The sequence below is a fragment of the Muscardinus avellanarius genome, assembly GCF_963383645.1.
Source record: "Muscardinus avellanarius genome assembly, chromosome: 4".
Classification (NCBI taxonomy): Eukaryota; Metazoa; Chordata; class Mammalia; order Rodentia; family Gliridae; genus Muscardinus; species Muscardinus avellanarius.
The window spans coordinates 162,542,357-162,562,291 of record NC_137789.1 but is presented as its reverse complement, the minus strand read 5'-3'; the positions used below and the strand labels follow the sequence as shown (position 1 = coordinate 162,562,291).

The 19,935-nt window shown below is 51.7% G+C and overlaps 3 protein-coding genes across 3 annotated transcripts; 1 reads left to right on the top strand and 2 right to left on the bottom strand.

The window, feature by feature from the left end:
- Positions 1-872: 872 nt before the first annotated feature.
- LOC308262133 (olfactory receptor 287-like) lies at positions 873-1,793 on the bottom strand (the record flags this gene model as incomplete). The annotated part of the gene is given in 3 exon segments (XM_080694545.1): positions 873-1,195; positions 1,198-1,456; positions 1,461-1,793. Coding segments are annotated over 3 exon segments (915 nt in total).
- A 9,909-nt stretch (positions 1,794-11,702) lies between these two features.
- On the bottom strand, positions 11,703-12,431 carry LOC308261911 (myoD family inhibitor domain-containing protein-like; the record flags this gene model as incomplete). The annotated part of the gene is made up of 1 exon (XM_080694110.1): positions 11,703-12,431. The coding sequence occupies one exon, from the start codon at positions 12,429-12,431 to the stop codon at positions 11,703-11,705; it is 729 nt and encodes a 242-aa protein (XP_080550236.1).
- A 4,667-nt stretch (positions 12,432-17,098) lies between these two features.
- On the top strand, positions 17,099-18,034 carry LOC308262765 (olfactory receptor 6B9-like; the record flags this gene model as incomplete). The annotated part of the gene is made up of 1 exon (XM_080695420.1): positions 17,099-18,034. The coding sequence occupies one exon, from the start codon at positions 17,099-17,101 to the stop codon at positions 18,032-18,034; it is 936 nt and encodes a 311-aa protein (XP_080551546.1).
- Between the last annotated feature and the right edge of the window lie 1,901 nt (positions 18,035-19,935).

Sequence of the window (19,935 nt, the reverse complement as noted above, 5' to 3'; positions counted from 1 at the left end):
CCTCTGGTCTCAGCCTCCCGAATGCTGGGATTACAAGCATGCACCACCACGCCCGGCTCCACAATTCTTACAGATAAAGCAACAGAGGTTCAGGATGGTACGTGATTTGCCCTGTCATGTGCTTAGCACCCATCCGCGCTGCTCCCCGAGTAAGCGAGGACAGGCTGGAGGGTCAGGCCAGGCGCACGCAGGCTCCTCTACTGAGCTGCACTGGCCCAGCCAGCCTGTGAGCCTGCCTGAACCTCTGCTCTCACAGTTCACACCTGAGGACTGCATGAGACCTGCGGGGTATGCTCCAGGCCCCCGACATGTGGCCGGCCACACTGATCCCAACAGCCTCCCTGAGAGAGGCTTCCAAAGTACATCCCTCTGCACTCTTGCCGCCATGGTTGACTGTACCAGCAAGGACCACAGATGGCCCAGGATGCTGTGCCCAACAAGCACCATGCAGGCGACTCCAAGAGTGAGGTGTAGAGTCTGGCGGGGATGGATATTGCCCTGAAACCCAGACCTAGTGGGGTTCGCAGCTGGTCAGTGCCCGTGCCTGGTGGGTTAGGGTGCAGCAGCTGCATGTCTTACCACAGACTCCCGCAGAAGCATCTCCTGGGGCCTCACATCTGTGTTTCTCTTCCAGAATCTGTTTGGAACTTGGGGCAGAATAACCCTAGGAAGGACCTGGGAGGAGCAGAAATCCCCCCTGGCCAGATGGGGGTGATTTTGCCAGTGGCAGAGCCCCACGAGCAGGTCCAGGTGGTGAGGGACACTGCTCCGGTACAGAGGGAGTTATGCGGAGAAGTGAGTCCAGCTACGGGAAAGTCCAGGGCCCAGCTCCCCATGGCCCGGGGCAGTGCGGGGGACAGCAGCCATGCCCCTCACTTGCCCCGGATGCTCCTCCACAGCGCCTCCTTCACGTCCTTGTTCCTCAGCGTGTAAATGAAGGGGTTCAGCACTGGCGTGACAATGGTGTTGAGCACTGTGACTGCCTTGGTCAGGTCCAGGGAGCTCTCCACAGAGGGCCTCACATGCAGGAAGATGGTCGAGCTATACCAGATAAGCACCACTGTGAGGTGGGAGGAGCAGATGGAGAAGGTGCACTGCCGGCCCTGGGCAGAGGGGATTCTGATGGTGGCGGCAATGATGTAGGCATAGGAGACCAGCGTGACGCCACAGGAGCCCAGGATGACCCAGAAGGCATGCCGAAGGACACCAGCTCCACTGCCTGCGTGTCGGTGCAGGACAGCACAATCCAGGGAGCTATGTCGCAGAAGTGGTTGATGACGTGGGAGCCACAGAAGGAGAGGCGCACGATGAGGGCCGTGGGCACCGTGATGGCGGAGAAGCCACACAGCCAGGAGCCCAGCGTGAGCCGGGCCACCCGGCCGGGGGTCATGAGGCTACCGTACCGCAGTGGCAGGCAGATGGCCAGGTAGCAGTTGTAGGCCATTACAGCCAGCAGTATAGCCCAGAGAGAAGACAAAGTACATCTGAGCAGCACAGCCAGCCAAGGAAATGGCTCCACCCTGGGAGACAAAGATGGCCAGTGTCTTGGGCACAAAGGCCGTGGTGAACCAGATCTCCAGGAAGGAGAGATTGCACAGGAAGAAGTACATGGGCGTCTGGAGGCGCCAGTGCGCCCCAACCAGGGAGATGATAGCCAGGTTTCCTGCCACCGTGAGCACGTACATGACCAGGAAGAGCAGGAAGAGCCCCACATGCAGGCTCTGGGGCCCCGGGAAGCCCAGCAGGATGAAGGGCCTCTGCACTGACAGGTTCTGGCCACGGCTCCAGACCATGAGGTTCTGTTGGGGCATAGAATACTGCACACCAGGAGGGTTCTCTGGAACCAGGGGCAGGCCCTTCACAGTTCTTTAGGGTCTATCACCTCATCCTACAACCAAGATGGCGGGCAGGCCCAGCATCCCTGTGGGAGCAAGAGAAGGGGTAGCATAAACCACACCTGTGCTGGCAGAAGAGACCTCAAGTGCTTGTGCACAGAGGCTCACACCTGTAATCCCAGTACTTGGGAGGCTGAGACAGGAGAATCACTGGTTTGAGGCCCTCTCTCCCTCCCTCTCCCTCTCTCTCTCTCCCTCTTCTCTCTCTCTCCCTCTCTCTCTTTCTCTCTCTCCCTCTTCTCTGTCTCTCTCTTCCTCTCTCTCCCTCTGTCTCCCCTCTCTCCTCCTTTCTCCCTCTCTCTCTCCCTCTCTTCTCTCTCTTTTTCTCTCTCCCTCTTCTGTCTCTCTCTCCTCTCTCCCTGTCTCCCCTCTCTTTCTCCTCCTTTCTCCCTCTCTTCTCTCTTTCTCTCTCCCTCTCTCTCTCTGTCTCTCCTCTCTTTTCCTTTTTCCCTCTCTCTCCCTCTCTCCTGTCTTTCTCTTCTTTTCTCTCTTCCTCTCTCCCTCCCTATCCCTCTCCCTCTCCCTCCCCCTCCCTCTCCCTCTTTCCCTCCCCCTCTTCTCTCTCTCCCTCTTCTCTGTCTCTCTCTTCCTCTCTCTCCCTCTGTCTCCCCTCTCTTTCTCCTCCTTTCTCCCTCTCTCTTCCTCTCTTCTCTCTCTCTTTTTCTTTTTTTCTCTCTCCCTCTTCTGTCTCTCTCTTCTCTCTCTCCCTCTGTCCCCCCTCTCTTTCTCCATCTCTCTCCCTCTCTTCTCTCTTTCTCTCTCCCTCTCTCTTCCTCTCTCTCTCCGTCTCTTCTCTCTTTTCCTTTCTCTCTCCCTCTCCCTCCCTCTCTCTCCCCTCTTCTCTCTCTTCTCCCTCTCTCTCTTTCTCTCCCTCTTCTCTGTCTCTCTCTCTTCCTCTCTCTCCCTCTGTCTCCTTCTCTCTCTCTCTCTCTCTCTCTCTCTCTCTCTCTCTCTCTCTCTCTCTCTCTCTTTCTCTCTTCAAGGCCATGCACATATCCACATGCCCCACACACCTGCACACTCTTTTGCGTGCACCTGGACGGCCCTCGAACCCTGGAGCACTTACCCTTCTCCCACTGTAGAACTAAGAGCATGCCGCCCTGGCAGACAGTCGGAAACTCAGGCTCTCAGGTGTAATGCATGCTGTACACACTTGTGTTGCCAAAAGGTTTTGATAGATGAAGGTGGTTTAAATTCATACTTTTCCACTAACTTAACCACTCTCCTGGCACAAGACCTGGAGGCCAGGAACGTGGCCCTGTGCCTGTTTTGAGCAGGCCTGGGCCTCCGTGGGCCTGACTTGCTATGGCGCCTAAGCAGACCCCCCCCCGACACCCCTCTCCATAAGATGGCACGGCGCTCTGTCCCAAACCTCGCCTCAAGGACCAATGCGAGGAGGAGGAGCAGATGCCGAGGGGTCTGACAGGAGGGGTGTTGTTCTTGTGACCAGACAGATGCTGTGTTGTGTGTGCACGCATGTGAATGTGTGCACACGTGTGCACATGCATGTGTGTGTGTCTGTGACAAAGTATTAGAACAAGGCTTGTCCTGACCCACTCCACCTAGATGCTAAGATAGCAAAAGTCAGACACCAAAATTGTACAAGTATTGGTTCATATTAATTATACATGTTAATTAACAGGTTCACTGTGACATTCCAGACGGGCATATACCATGTTTTAACCAAATCCACCTCCCTACCACCCTCTTGCCTCTCCCTGGTCCTCTGCCCTTTCCTGATAGCCCTCTTCTACTTTCAGGTTGTCTTTTTTCAGTTTCTGTATATGAGATAAAACATGAGATACTCATCTTTCTATGTCTAACTTATTTTCCTTAACATGATGACCTCCAGTCCCACTCATTTTTCTAGATGCAAAAAAAATTTTTTTGTGGTACTAGGGATGAACCCATGGGCATTCTACATCTGAGTCACTATTTTTTTATTCTTTATTTTTTTTAATTAATTTATTTTTTAAATTGGTGCATTGTAGTCATATATCAATCACATTGGAGTACAAGACTTGAGAGGATATACAAGCACACATCATCCAATTAGCCCTCCTCCAGCCCCCATCCCATTCCCTCCCCCTCCGTCCATCGCACACTTCTTTGGTGATTTACTTTGATACATTTGTTTATGTACCTCCTGCGTTTTAAAGAGGCTCTATCCTCCAGTGTTACATACCCTCTGAATGGTCACATTAGTTGCTTCACTATAGGGCCCTTTCTATAGCTCAACCTCTTCCTGTTGCCCTTTTCCTCCTAGTTATTGCTGATTAAGAGAAGCGTCTGATTTATATTTTCTGCGATATTTCTCTGTGCATGCTGCGTTGCAAGTCCCAATCCCACTCTTGATGGTCCCAGTAGTGGCCTGGCTACTCAGTGGACTGATCCAGACCTCGCTGGCTCAAGCAGCGGCCTTGCCTCATGGGAGGCCCCAGTTCTGGTCTCACTGGCCCCTGAACCGGTCTAACCCCTAAGCTGGCTTTGGTCCCGACCTTGGAGGCCGCAGGAGTGAACTTGCCTCACGCCAGGCTCCGATGCTGGCCATTGGCCCCTGCACCGGTCTAACCCCTTGGCAGGATTCCAATCCTGGCCTCGGAGGCCCCAGCACTGGCCTAGCCTCATGGCAGGCTCCAATGCCGGCCTCGTTGGGACCAGCACCAGCCTAACCCCTCGGCAGCCTCCGATCCCGGCCTCGGAGGCCCCAGCACTGGTCATGCCTCAAGGCAGGCTCCGATGCCGGCCTCGCTGGCCCCAGCACTGGCCTAACCCCTCGGCAGGCTCTTATCCTGGCCTCGAGGCCCCAGTACCGGCCTAACCCCTTGGCAGGCTTCGATCCTGGATTTGGAGGCCCCAGCACTGGTCATGCATCAAGGCAGGCTCCGATGCCGGCCTCGCTGGCCCCAGCACCGGCCTAACCCCTTGGCAGGCTCCGATCACGGATTTGGAGGCCCAAGTACTGGCCTTGCCTCAAGGCAGGCTCCAATGCCGGCCTCGCTGGCCCCAGCACCGGCCTAACCCCTCGGCAGGCTCTTATCCTGGCCTCAAGGCCCCAGTACCAGCCTAACCCCTTGGCAGGCTTCGATCCTGGATTTGGAGGCCCCAGCACTGGTCATTCATCAAGGCAGGCTCCGATGCCGGCCTCGCTGGCCCCAGCACCGGCCTAACCCCTCGGCAGGCTCTTGTCCTGGCCTCGGAGGCCCCAGTACCGGCCTTGCCTAACGGCAGACTCCGATGCCGGCCTTGCTGGCCCCAGCACCGGCCTAACCCCTCAGCAGGCTCTTATCCTGGCCTCGAGGCCCCAGTACTGGCCTTGCCTCAAGGCAGGCTCCGATGCCGGCCTCACTGGCCCCAGCACCAGCCTAACCCCTCGGCAGGCTCTTATCCTGGCCTCGGAGGCCCCAGTACCAGCCTTGCCTCAAGGCAGGCTCCGATGCCGGCCTCACTGGCCCCAGCACTGGCCTAACCCCTCGGTGGGCTCCGATCCCGGCCTCGGAGGCCCCAGCACTGGTCATGCCTCACGTCAGGCTCCGATGCCGGCCTCGCTGGCCCCAGCACCGGCCTAACCCCTCGGCAGGCTCTTATCCTGGCCTCGGAGGCCCCAGTACCGGCCTTGCCTCAAGGCAGGCTCCGATGCCGGCCTCACTGGCCCCAGCACCGGCCTAAGCCCTCGGCAGGCTCCGATCCCGGCCTCGGAGGCCCCAGCACTGGTCATGCCTCAAGGCAGGCTCCGATGCCGGCCTTGCTGGCCCCAGCACCGTCCTAACCCCTCGGCAGGCTCTTATCCTGGCCTCGGAGGCCCCAGTACCGGCCTTGCCTCACGGCAGGCTCCGATGCCGGCTCACTGGCCCCAGAACCGGCCTAACCCCTCGGCAGGCTCTTATCCTGGCCTCGAGGCCCCAGTACCGGCCTTGCCTCAAGGCAGGCTCCAATGCCGGCCTCACTGGCCCCAGCACCAGCCTAACCCCTCCGATCCCAGCCTCGGAGGCCCCAGCACTGGTCATGCCTCAAGGCAGGCTCCAATGCCGGCCTCGCTGGCCCCAGCACCGGCCTAACCCCTCGGCAGGCTCTTATCCTGGCCTCGAGGCCCCAGTACCGGCCTAACCCCTTGGAAGGCTTCGATCCTGGATTTGGAGGCCCCAGCACTGGTCATGCATCAAGGCAGGCTCCGATGCCGGCCTCGCTGGCCCCAGCACCGGCCTAACCCCTCAGCAGGCTCTTATCCTGGCCTTGGAGGCCCCAGTACCGGCCTTGCCTCACGGCAGGCTCCGATGCCGGCCTCGCTGGCCCCAGCACCAGCCTAACCCTTCAGCAGGCTCCGGTCCCGTCCTTGGGGGCCCCAACACTGGCCTTGCCTCACGGCAGGCTCCGATGCCGGCCTCGCTGACCCCAGCACCAGCCTAACCCCTCAGCAAGTTCTGGACCCGACCTCGGAGGCCCTAGCACAAGCCTTGCATCATGGCAGGCTCCAATGCCGGCCTCGCTGGCCCCAGCATCGGTCTAACCCCTCTGCAGGTTCCAATCCCGGCCACGGAGGCCTCAGTAGTGGCCTTGCCTCACAGCAAGCTCCAATGTCGGCCACTGGCCCCGGTGCCCGCCTAACCCCTCAGCAGGTTCCGATCACTGTCTCTGTGGTTATTATTTCAAAGTTTCCAGGTGTCATGTATCAGATCTCTGCCTCCCCCGAATATTGGCCACTGGCATTGCCACTGCCTCCACCGTTTCAAATCCTTCCCAGGCTCTTTTTCCACTCTGAATGTTGTCCAGTGTTCCTAAGCATGCGTGATGGTAGCATTCGACATTTGGTGTAATTTCTCCAAAAAAATAAAGTTGGTAAGATCCGGTTTCTGCTTCTCCTGAATACAAGTCTCCACCACCATCGCGGAGAACTCTTTCAACACCGCATTTCTCCTTGGTCTCCGCTAAACTCTCTCCTTATATGTGATGTCTGAGATTCTTAACAATATGGAGAAGTAGCAGTCCTCTTTCACGGCGAATTTTTCCATAAGATCCAGTGCGTTTAGATAAGTTTTGTCTGCATCTCCAGTGTCCTGGCATCCATAACGGCTTTCTTACCTCCTCTCCGATATTTTTCTTTATCTTTTTCTGTTCTGGGCCCGGTTTCTCCAGGGGTCTGGCGTGCTACTCGCAGTTCGGCCCGGGGCCCAGAGTCCCGCGACCCGGGCCCCAGCTGGCGTGCCCCGCGCGCGACCCCTGCCCAGAACCCAGCATCTTACTGGGCCTGGTTTCTCCAGGGGTCTGGCGTGCTACTTGCAGTTCTGCCTGGGGCCCAGAGTCCCGCGACCCGGGCCCCAGCTGGCGTGCCCAGCCCGCGATCCCTGCCCAGAACCCAGCGTCTTACTGGGTCTGGTTTCTCCAGGGGTCTGGCGTGCTATGCGCAGTTCGGCCGGGACCCAGAGTCCCACGACCCGGGCCCCAGCTGGCATGCCCTGTGCTCGACCCCCGCCCAGAACCCAGCGTCTTACTGGGCCTGGTTTCTCCAGGGGTCTGGCGTGCTACTCGCAGTTCGGCCTGGGGCCCAGAGTCCCGCGACCCGGGCCCCATCTGGCGTGCCCAGCCCGCGACCCCCGCCCAGAACCCAGCGTCTTACTGGGTCCGGTTTCTCCAGGGGTCTGGCGTGCTAAGCGCAATTCGGCCGGGGCCCAGAGTCCCGCGACCCGGGCCCCAGCTGGCGTGCCCCGCCCGCGACCCCCGCCCAGAACCCAGCGTCTTACTGGGCCTGGTTTCTCCAGGGGTCTGGCGTGCTACGCGCAGTTCGGCCCGGGGCCCAGGGTCTTATTCTTTATTTTGAAATAGGGTCTCACTAAATTGCAGAGGGCCTCACTAAGTAGCTGAGGCTGGCTGCAAACCTGTGATCCTCCTGTCTCAGCCTCCCAAGTACTGGAATGACAAGTGTGATTCACCATACCTGGCTTCTAAATGTAGATTTTTAAATGGTGTCAAGCACATGATCTATGAGCTGTGGGCCCCACCTGACTCAGGACTGGCCAGGTCAAGAGCAAGCCCCAGATAGGGTGTCAGGCAAAGCCTACTCTCCCTCTAGCCAAGGGCAGCTTTGGTGAGCTCCAGAGTGTGGCTACGGTGAGAGCCTGGGAAGCCTTGGCGTGGGGAGGAGAGTGGGATACACCCAGGCACCCCAGCTCACCAGAAAAGGGGGGGCAGAAGCTCCTCTAAGCCAAGGCCACCTGGAAACGGCAGGCTCTGAGAAATGCACCCCCACCTCTGAGGGGCACAGGGACACGGAAAGCCCAAAAAGGCAAGGAAAGCGCTCGAGAGGGCTTCCCCAGGCCCAGTGCAAAGCTGGTGGCCAGCAGCCGCCCCTAAGCTCCCTGCCAAGACAGGTGTCCTGGGCTGACTCAAAGGCCAGGCGGGACTGACTCCTCTTGAGACTCCGGGAGGGCTCATTTTCTGATGAGGGCCTAGGATCCAGCATATGTAAAGAGCTCTGAAAGTTTAACAAGAAAAAACAAACTACCCCTTCTAAAAAAAAAAAAAAAAACACGTGACACATGAAAAGGTGACATCGATGTCACTAATCATCAAGGGAACACATGAGATACCAGTTTAGGGGGTTTTGTTTGTTTGTTCGTGGTGCTGGAAACTGAAATCAGGGTCTTGTGCACACCAAGGAAGCACTCACCACTGAGCTGCACCCCCAGCCCCGAGATACCACTTGAGACCCACCGGGATGATAAGTGTTGGTGACATCACTGTGAAAAGCAGTTTGGCAATTCCTCAAAGAGTTAAACTCAGAGCTACCATTTGGCCCAGAAATTCCACTTCTAGGTAAATATCCAAGAGAAGTGAAAACAGGACTCACACAAATACTTGTCACAGATGTTCACAGCAATGCTACTCACAAAGCCAAAAGGTGGAGACAACCCTACTGCCTCTCGACAGATGAGAAGGCATGAGCAGAGTGTGGGATGTGCGCACTGTGGAGGGCTGGCCGTAAAGCAAGTGGGTCACTGAGACACCCTTCAGTGTGGATGAGCCTCGCGAGGTGCTCAGAAAGCCAGACACAAAAAGCCTCATTTTGTCTGATTCCATTTCTGTGAAGTATCCAGAATAAGAAAATCCATAGCAACAGAAGCAGCTTGGTTGCCAGGTGCTGGGAGTGGGGAGGGAGGTGTGGGCTGACAGATTGATGAGCACGGGGCTTTGTTTTGCAGTCCTGAGAATGTCCCAAAACCATGTAGTATACAGAGAGGTGGCTGCAAAATGTTGTCAATATACTAGATGCCACTGAATTGTGCCTTTGCTTGTGTGTGTGTGTGTGTGTGTGTGTGTGTGCGCGCGCGCGCGCGTGTACGCACACACAGGGAATTATACTCAGAAGCATTCTATTCAGAATTATACCTCTCACCCTTTTTTTATTTTTTTATTTTTTTTTACTTTTTAAAATACTATATTCAGAATAATACAAGTCCAGTTTAAAAATATTTAAGATTAACTTTCCATATTTAAAAAAGAGACCCAATTTATAACTGTAAATTACAGCACTCCGTAATGATGGTCATACAATTCAAAAAAATTTTTACATACAGAAATTCTATAGTATATTAAAACTATTTTCACATTTGGCTACTTTTTTTCTTTTTAAGTATAAACGATGCTTTATGGAAGGATAGCTTGAAGAGGCAATGGAGGAGATGTACTATGCATATAGGTATGAAAATAAAATCCTCGTATCCATTCATGTTTTCAGTTATAGAGAAACATTATTTCAAATGTGTTAATACTCCATCAAAAATAGTAGCAGGATATATTTAAATATCAGACAAAATACTTGGTTGAAAAACTTCAACGGATAACAAGTCAAATATTGCAACAATTGCAGGTTATTAGAAGGCTCCATGTGTCTATAAGTAGATGCTAATCTTATATCCTAATAGATGAACATGTTAAAATTGGGTATATGTAAATATTCAAAGTCTGGTTATATTCACTGTAACAAATAAAAGATACTCTTTAGAAGAGAAAGAGCTATTTACTAGAACTGCATTTAAACCCCAAATTTAAATTTAATGGTTTTGTGTTTGGGGGTATGTACATGGCATTAAAGGGAAGAGTTTGAATATTTTTCTCTTTTAAAGCCTTTTAAATAACAATATAATTAGAAACTAGGTTTCATCTCAAAGGAAAACCACAAGTGGCATTCCCATGCTTCAGGTTAAAAACTCTTAAAAGTCTAGGTTTGGTGCAATATTCCTAAAAATATGCTTTTGTTATTACAATAAACTTGACATTCACCCAGAAGAACTGAAAATATCTATTATTTCCTAAGTATACTTCCAAAACTTCTATAAGGAATTATATTGAATTAAACCAAACTACAATTTTGGAGAGATCAAACTCATAGAAGAGCATATAATATGAAAACTTACTCTCCCTTTCATCTGAGCCACACAGAGTCTCTATGGCTCAAACACTGTATGATTTAGTCTTGTAACTGACCTGCTTCTTTACACATGAATCTTCATAACCTGCCATACTGCCTTAATTTAACTTAAAATTGCAATACTGAAATTTGGTCACAGTAGTGTATGTCCAGTTTCCTTTTGCATTCGGAAGGAATGGCGTGCATATAGAGCTAGTTATATTTATGAATTACAACCTGGTTACAAAACAAATGAAAACAGACAACACCTTTACCCCCAAAGCCTAAAGCTCTCAAAATAAAAGAAATTCTTTAAATAAATCAAAATCAGAATACCAGGATTTCATATAAAAAAATCTCCTAATTTAAATGAAATTAGATAGAATGCAAATTTTAATCAGATATTGTGCTTCCAACAAATTTTTACCGTAACTTTTAAATTATGTCTAAGAAAATGTTTATTTTAGTTAACTTAAATTTTACAGTTAATAAAATGTTGTATTCCTACAACTAAACATAAAGTGTGCTAAAGGCATTTTTCTTTTAACTGGTTAAGGGCACACAGAGTTCAGACTGTCCACCCCAAACTTTGTCCTACATCTAAATAACTCATTCAGATAGCAGATGCATCACTCATTGTAAGAGGCTTATTCAAATTCTACATCCTCCTTGAAGACTTCCTGAATATTCCAGTAATTGCTTTCTGTTTTTTCCTATGTCTTTTTGTGTTTAAGATTCGCACTTCTATATGCCTTGGTATGGTTCACTCTGTACAGGTCCTCTGCTCTACTGCAGACTGCTGTGGATGAGTGGAATGCTGTCCATCCTCTGAGGTCTGGACGTGAGAACATCCACAGTCAGCCCTCAACACCTGTTGATCAGGTAGGGCAGGAGGTGGGAGTACAGAAACCAGCACTGGGTGCCCAAGTATTGTGTGGGTGTGATTCCCAAAGTTCACTGCAAAACAAAGAATGCTTAACTTTTAAATGCTCATAGATGAACATTAAAATATCGGTAAGTGGCCTGGTTTAAACACCCACTGAAAATTCTGGAGCAATATGCTCCTGAAAATGGTTAGAAGAAACAGGAAAAAAAAATCAACAACAAAAAAAGATGAGGAGACATTTAACATTTTTTTGTGTGTATGTGTATGTGTCAGAATGTCCCTCGGTTATTATAATCTAATAAGAAGTTTTCAAATACTAGTTAAAGTAGCTAAAATTTCACATATTAAACCACATAAATTTGGTGAGAAAAAAAGCCTTTCAGAGATTACTTAAAATAACGAGTTAACAGTGCAAATACCGAGTTGCTTCGTGAGAATCTTACCATGTGCTTTTCTTCCCCTTTCAAAGAAAAAAACATAAAGTCCTCCAGTTTTAACACAAACAAAAGATAAATACTTATGAAGGAAAACAAATCCCACAACACTCCATACAGATTTCCAAACAGTCTGAGGATTCACAACAGGCGTCCATGATGCCACAGTCCATGTCACAAGGGCAGTTGCAGTCGTCCCCCATCTCGTCTCCACAGCAGCAGCAGCAGGCTTCCGACGAGCAGATGCCACACGAAGCTTGTCCCAAGACAATATTGCAGAGGGTCAGAAATTCACAGAACAAGCAGGCCAGGATACAGTGGACACAGCAATCTTCAGGTGAAGAGCCTGTCTTTTGGGAAAAGACAGCATTTACTTTACTCTTCTTACTGATATCATTGTTTACAGACAAGCTGGACTGAATTTTTCTATGCATTTTTTGAGAAACAGGAGCTGAGAGTTTGCAAGTATCTGCAGAGGCATGTTTGGCCCCGTGGTGAATTCCATTTCCATTGCTCAGACTCTTGTGGCCTCCGCTCCTTATCTTGCCTGTTTCCTCTTCGCTGGGTTCCTGTGCTGAAGTCTGCAGCTGAGGCAAACGCTGAGGTTGAGTTCTGATGAGTTCGCCATCTGAAGGACTTCCCCAAATGGACTGGTCCTGCATCTCTCCATGTATGAAGCAGCTATTGGTAGCTGGAGTTATATCCTTTTCAATATTGTCTTTATTACATTTTTCTGGGGCCGGGGGCCCCCGCCGGCCGCCGCCCGCCTCGGCCGCGCTCTGCAGCCCCGGAGCCCGCGCCTCTCCAGACATGGGCCGCCGCGCCCCGCGGGCAGCAAGCCGGCTAGGTGTCCAGTGCCGGGACCTCGCTGCTTCTGCTCGGCATCCCCCTCCCCGGGCCCTTTTTTTATTTTTTATTTTGAAACACAGTCTTGCTAAGTTGCTGAAGGTCTCACCAAATTGCTAAGGCTGGCCTCAAACTGTGATCCTCCTGTCTCAGCCTCCCAAATACTGGGACTATGGGTGTACATCACCACCTGGCAAATTGTGTACTTTAAATCATTAATTTTGCAAGGAGTGGTGGTGTGTGCTTGTAATCCCAGTACTTGGGAGGCTGAGACAGGAAGATCACAAGTTTTCTGTCATCTTCAGGTACTTAGTGAGACCCTGTTTCAAAATAAAGGATAAAAAATAGGGGTGGAGGTGTGGCTCAGAGGTAGAGTGTCCCTGGGTTTAATCTCCAATAATGCAAAAATAAATAAGTCGTTTATTTTATGTTGTGTGAGTTGTATCTTAATAAAAAGAAGAAAAAAGAGAAAGCCAAAAGAGGAAAGCTTAAGACCCTCCATGAGCAGGACGGATGTCATTCTGACTGCAGAGTAGCCAAGCACAGCCTCAGGAAGAGTGTGGGTGATAAGAGACTGAAAATGCTGACTATGCAGCCGGGCGCGGTGGTGCACACCTGTAATCCCAGCGCTTGGGAGGCTGAGACAGGAGGATCACACAGGTTCAGAGCCAGCCTCAGCTACTGAGTGAGGCTCTCAGCAACCTAGTGAGACCCTGTTTCCAAATAAAGTATAAAATAGGTCTGGGAGTGTAGCCCAGAGGTAGAAAAGTTCCTGGGTTCTACCCCCAGGATCGCAGAAAAAAGAAAAAAGAAAATATTGGCTATGATAAAATTAATACCTTTGACTCCTCACTGAACATACTCAGGTAGAATTTTTTTTTTAAATGATGGCATGGCATGTGAATTTTTATGTTATGGTTTGGGTTGTATTTTACAACTGCTCCATTTTCATGCTGAAATTGTTCTAGCTTTGGCCATGGGGAGACCTCTTAATTTTTTCTTAGGTAACTGACATATCTCATCATTGATTTTATGTGGTTTTGTTTTTTACTTTTGGAGCATTTTCCAACATTCTGGCACTACAAGTTGTCCCTAGCTTGTCTCATGCGTTTTCTTCCCCAACCCTGGAATCAACCACTTCCCCCAAGTGTGCTGGGGCCTTTTCTTAGACTGATAGCAGAAATGAAGCTCCAACCCTGGGTTTGCTTGCTGCAGCTGGGTGGTGTTACATACACACATTCAGAGCATGGAGATGCATATGCATGGGCTACTCCATGTATGTGCACAGACTTATAAGCAACCTCCAAAGCACCTCCAAAGCAACCATTCCATACATATATTTTTCTAAGCCTGAGATCTCACCAATGTCCCCGACTCTGATCCCCTCCATGCAGATCACTCCAGCTTCTGCCCTCGCTCGTCTGTGAACTCCTTCCCAACAGTGAGGGCCCTGATTCCCACCACCCACCATACATCTGGCTTCATTATTCAGTTCTAGAGCACATGCATAGTGGTATCAGAATTGACAACCCGTACTGTTAGGAAAAACTTTAAGCAAAGTACCAGGAAGAAGAGAAGTGTGCAAAGAAGGACCTCTGTCTGGAGCTGGCGCAGTCCTCTTGGAGCCTTGGCTGAGTACCAAGCCATTGGTCCGTACGAGACTCCATGGCATAGACGGGATGATGACCAGAGATGAAACTTCTGCAAGCAACAGAGCAGTTGCTCAGAGCTGAAAGCCATCATTATAGACAGCATCTTGTCTCCAGGTAGCAAGAGCAAAGAGAACCTGGGCCTTCAGTGAGAACTGCAGGACACCTCAACCTGAAGCATCTGAAGAAAGCAAGTTGCCACAGAGATCTTAAAAAGAAGTCTTTAAAGGACAAAGGTTGTCCCCAAATAAGACAAAAAATCTGCATATTTAGTAACACTGAATCCATAATGCCTGCACCAAGCACAAGTTATTAGGCACACAAAGAGTGGGAATATGTGACCTCGACGCAGGAGGGAAATCTGTCCAGACAAATAACCCATTAGTGGCAGAGATTATGGAATTAGCCATCAAAGATCTTCAGGCTGCTATCACAAATGATAGCATAATTATGAGTTAAAGAAACACATTAAGCCAGTTTCCAAGAGAAATGTTTCAGCAGCGAGTGGGAGCTATGCCACCACAGAGCTGTTACAGGTCAGAGGCTGGCAATCCCAGTGTCTAAGCAAAGAATGAACCTGAGAGTGGAGACGGCACACAGGTGTCAGGTAAAACTGCACTGTCCAGAAGGTAAAAGGGAGAGATGGTAAGACGCCAGGCCTGGACGGCAGCAGAGCTCACCACCTGTCACAGAGCTTAGGCCAAGCACAACCAGGCCATGTGTCATGTACAACTAAAATGCTTTAAGCAGCAAGAAACCCCCAAAGGGAAGGCCAGAGGGCAAGTGAGGTCATTTGGTAGCACTGGCCTACCTCTTGTTGAGGATAGGTTTGTAAGTGTTCTTAATACCATCCCATAAATGGATGGATGGATGGATGGATGGATTGTATTAAAAACAAGTGAAAATCTTGGCATGTTGGTACACACTTGTAATCTCAGTACTTGGGAAGCTGAGACAGGGAGGTTGCAAGTTTGTGGCCAGCCTCAGCAAATTAGGAAGGCTCTCTGCAAGTTAGTGAGACCCTGTTTCAAAATAAAAGAATAAAATAGGCCTGGGGGTATAGCTCAGAGATAGAATACCCCTGGGTTCTATCCCCAGTACCATACACACACACACACAAAGAAAGGTGAAATGGATGGTGTGAAATCTATTGAAATCTAAAGGCCCTCCCCAGGATGGGCTTCCCCGGTGCCCAGAGAATGTGCTCCTGGGAGAGCCTCTCCCTGGTAAGCTGGAGGCACCTCATCACCAGCTCTCCCCCAAGGAGCTGTGCTGCCTCTATAAATTGCCCGGAGAGCAATTAGAGCTCTCCATACTGGGAACAGAAGAAGGGGTGGGGGGGGGGTTTGAGACCACAGAGGGGGCAGAGACGCCTGGGGCCAAGGGGCAGCCTGCTCCCTTCTCCCTCGAGGTGCAGAGAGGTGTGAAGCACCTCTTCCAGACCCTCGCTTGCTGGAGACATACAGAGAGCTGGCCAGGATGTTGGTCTTAGGGCAACACACCCAGGAAAAGCCTCAAGGCAGCACTTTCCCAGCACCCCCAGGTCCATCGCCTGGCTGATCCACCCTAGCTCTGAAGAGGTATGGGCCTCCCTGTCCCACGTGCTGCAGGAGGTCAGCTCCAGTCACCCATCCGTGAGCTGTCTGGGGTGTGCCTGAGAGGCCCGCGGGCCCCACACACCCTCACAGCCTGCACCCTTTCTGCTACCTGGTGACTGACCTCATTATCTGGTGCTGAGTCTCAAGTCCTCTGCCTGTAGCTCTCAGGCTCAGACCCGGCAACAGCGCTGAGCCTGGCCTCTCTCCCTCCCAGCTGGGAGGGAAACCAGGAAACCAGCAGGACACCTGTGGGAGTCAGGCGCAGCCTCAGCAAGTCCACGCGCAGGCCGGCGGTCAGCCTGGGGCAGCCATCCCAGCCTGACCCGGCCTGGGAGGAGAGCAGATCTTAGGGTGGCTGACCATGAAGAGGATTGCAGGGATCAAGGCCTGTCCCAAAACGGAGGGTGGGCCAATTGCAAGGGAGGGGCCGGATGTCAGGAGGAACTGCAGGGTCTGGGAGCCTGCCTTGCCAGGTGAGCCATACTCCACCTGTGTCCCAGGCCACCTGCTCCATGTGGTCAGCTTGTCTGCCCTCAGATGCCCAGCTGCAGGGGTGCCCTGACACAGAATTCCCCAATTGCACAGCCCATTTGCAGTTCACAGGGAACACCTCCTCCGGTTCCCTGACAGGGTCAGGAAGCAGAGGACAGACTACTGGGTGGCTCCAGGCCTGACCAATCAGGTGAGGAGGTATACAGGTGAGAGTGGCCCTCACCTCTACAACCCTTTCCTTACCCCTGCAGGGTGGCACTAAAGGGCTAGCCTCTTGCCCTGTCCTTCCTGAGGCATGATGGTCCCCTGACCACAGACAGCAGCATGAACCAGCCAGGGTGCCTGGGAGCCAGCAGGCAAGAGGACAGGAAAGTGCCCAGGGCACTCCACCCCGTGAGACACTTCAGGAAAATGGGTCCTCCTGGTGCTGTGTGCATGTGTTTCTGTGCACCTGTGTGTGTGCCCCTGAAGTCTGTGTGTGCATGCCCTGGAGTGTGCACCCACATATGCATATACACTTGGCAATGTACTTGTGCACGGAGGCAGGAAAGGTTATACACCTGGGTGCATCTAGTGAGTAAGAGGAGTGTATCTACTTACACTGTGTGCAGGCCCACACCTGCAGGCCAAGTGTTTGCTCTGGGTAAGTGTGCAAGTTGACTGAGAAGTGCTGCAGTGGGTCCTGAAGGCATGCAGTGGAGTGTCATCTTCTCCCAGTGGGTCCCTGCACCCGTGCAGCCACACAGGTGGGAAAGCCCTGCTTTCAAGCTCCCAAGGGGGCAGTGCTCCCAGTCACTCTCACCGGCGGAGCAGCAGGCCTGGCTCTGCCACACACCATGCCTGAGTGTCGCTGTTTCTCCTGCCCAGAAGTGACTGCCCCAGCCAAGAAGAGCCATGAGCAACTCCAACGACACCCTGGTGACAGAGTTCATCTTGCTGGGCTTCCCGGAGCTGTGCCACCTGCAAGGATTGCTCTTTGGGATATTCCTTACCATCTACGTGGTCACTGTCCTGGAGAACATGGTCATCATAGGAACCATTGGAGCCAGCCAGCAACTGCACACACCCATGTACTTCTTCTTGGCCAACTTGTCGGTGCTAGAAACTGTCTACACCACAGTAACGGTCCCCAAGCTGCTGGCCGGCCTCGTCACAGGGGTAAGAGCCATCTCCTTCTCGGGGTGCCTCACACAACTCTTCCTCTTCCTCTCGCTTGGCTCCTCTGAGTGCTTCCTTCTGGCCACCATGGCCTGTGACCGCTACCTGGCCATCTGCCGCCCACTGCACTACCCAGCCCTCATGGGCCAGAGGCCCTGCCTGCACCTGGCCCTCAGTGCCTGGCTTGGGGGCTTCCTGGCCTCCTTTGTGTCCACAGCTCTCATCTCCCACCTCAGATTCTGTGGCCCCAATGTCCTCAACCACTTCTTCTGTGACATCTCACCCATTCTGCAGCTCTCCTGCTCAGACACCACTGCCATTGAAACACTGGACTTTGTGGCAGCCCTGGCTGTGCTTGCGACCTCCCTGCTGGTGACCACAGTCTCGTATGCCCACATTCTGGCCACTGTGCTGAGGATGCCAGGGCGGGGAGGCCGCCGGAAGGCCTTCTCCACCTGCACTTCACATCTGCTAGTGGTTGTCATCTTCTACACCACCACCATCTTCATGTATGCTCGTCCTCGCGCCATCAGCTCCTTCAGTCTCAATAAGCTGGTGTCAGTGGTCTATTCAGTTGTGACTCCCCTGCTGAACCCTATAATCTACTGCCTGAGAAACCGTGACATCAGGGAGGCCCTGGCCAAAATTCTGCAGGGCCCCCGCCCCTCCTGAATACCAGCCGCAGGACCTCTGCCGGAACGGATTATCCCTCTGCTCTCCTTACAGACACCACTCGCCACCCAGGTAGCAGTTCCTCCCCGGTGTGGAGGCGGCCATGAGCTTAGAGTGGCCTCAAGGAGACATATGAATGAGCAGGAGAAGCAATCAGGACCTAAAGACCCTAGACCTGAGCTCATAGCATCACTCCCTCGAGCTCAGCACCAATCCAGATGGCATTCAGCTCCCATGGCCTCTCAGCGAGCTCAGCCCAGATCCAGGGCAGCTGCCCAGCTCCATGGCTTCTCCTAGCAAGTTCAGCACCAAATTGGGCACAGCGTCATAGGCCTCTCCCAGTGAACTCGGCCCAGATCCAGGGACAGCTCCCCAGCCAGCTCCTTGACCTCTCCCACCAAGCTCAGCAACAATCCGGGGTGGCTGCTTCCATGGCCTCTCCCAGCCTGAAGGAAGCCCCTGTCCCGTGCCACTCTCCTGACCACCTGGCCTCTGGACTGTCTGTGGTCTCCGCCCTGTATGTCCCATCTCTGAGCCTGTTGTGGCCTCCTTTCCATGAGGCCCCAGCTCCTCAGAGCAGACCCTGAGATCCTCGGCTAGCTTGAGTTGGGACCAAGGACCCCAAGGCAAGCAGAAGGTTCTGGCAGGCCCAGGAAGCACCTCAATGCACAGGCCCCTCTTTCCTCAGAAACACAAGCGGCATCTTCTTACATCTGCTTGCTTGAAGCTGACAGGTCCGACGATGACGTGCTGTGCTGGGTTTGCCCTTCTTTTTTTTCAGGATCATGAAACTTAATGAGCCAAGCACTTCTCTTCCCAGTGAGCTGTCACCGTGGGTCAAGGTGAGGTCTCCTCCCACTTGATCTCGTGAGCTTTTCACTCCAGCTCCATCTCCTTCATGACGGTCACCAGTGTGACATGTTCCGTGTATTGGGAAGCATATGTGTGACACGTGTACCACATGGCTTGTGTGGGAGAGTTCTCAAATCTATGTAAAGGGTTTGCGTTATCAATATCTGCTTTCTTCCTGTGTTGCTCTGTACATTTTAAGGTTATGTCAAAGTGTGTATACATAGGGTTGTTTTACTGTCTTGGTAAACTTGGCCCTTTATCATTAGGACTCTGACTCTACAGCACTCCTTGCCTAAGTTCTATTTTGACATTAATATGGCTATATCCTTTTAGCATCTGTATGAGACACATTCTTACCTGTGCTGACTATTAATCCATCCTATCTGAGCTCCTGCAGGCAGCTCTATGGCTGGGGAGGGATTGGCAAACCACATCTCTGCCAAACCAACTGCTCTTTTTGTTGAGAGCATAGCTTTGTCTTATTTTTACTCCTTTTATAGGCAACAGATCTCCTCTGATTCTGGAAGCTTTAAGATTTTCTTGTTTTGTTTTCCAACAGCCTTACCAGGATATGCATGCCTCTGTATTTGTTACTTCTGGAACTCCTGACTTGCAGCTCGTGTTAGATTCTGGAATGTATCAGCCATTATTTCCTTAATCACTGCATCTACTTCATTCTTTCTCCCCTCTTCCTTCATTTCCAAAATTACTTACATGTCCCTCTGCCTCCTCACATCCTGACCGCTACACTCTTTTTTCTGATATTTTCTTCTGATCTCCCAATAACCAATTCTCTAACTACATCTAATCTTCTGTGCTTTAAAAATGCATTTTTTTTACTTTTAGAATTTCTGTTTTTTCTTTTTTTAATTTTATAAGTAGAAAAAAACTCAGTTTCTCTGACTCACACTCAACACAGATTTCTGTGACCAAACTGGGGTGGGGGCACACCAAGGAAGCAAGCAGTTCTGTGGCAGGCGCCATTTAATGCAACTGAATCCTATATTATCCACCTGGAGGTAGTCCAGTCCCACGGGTCCCATGGGTCT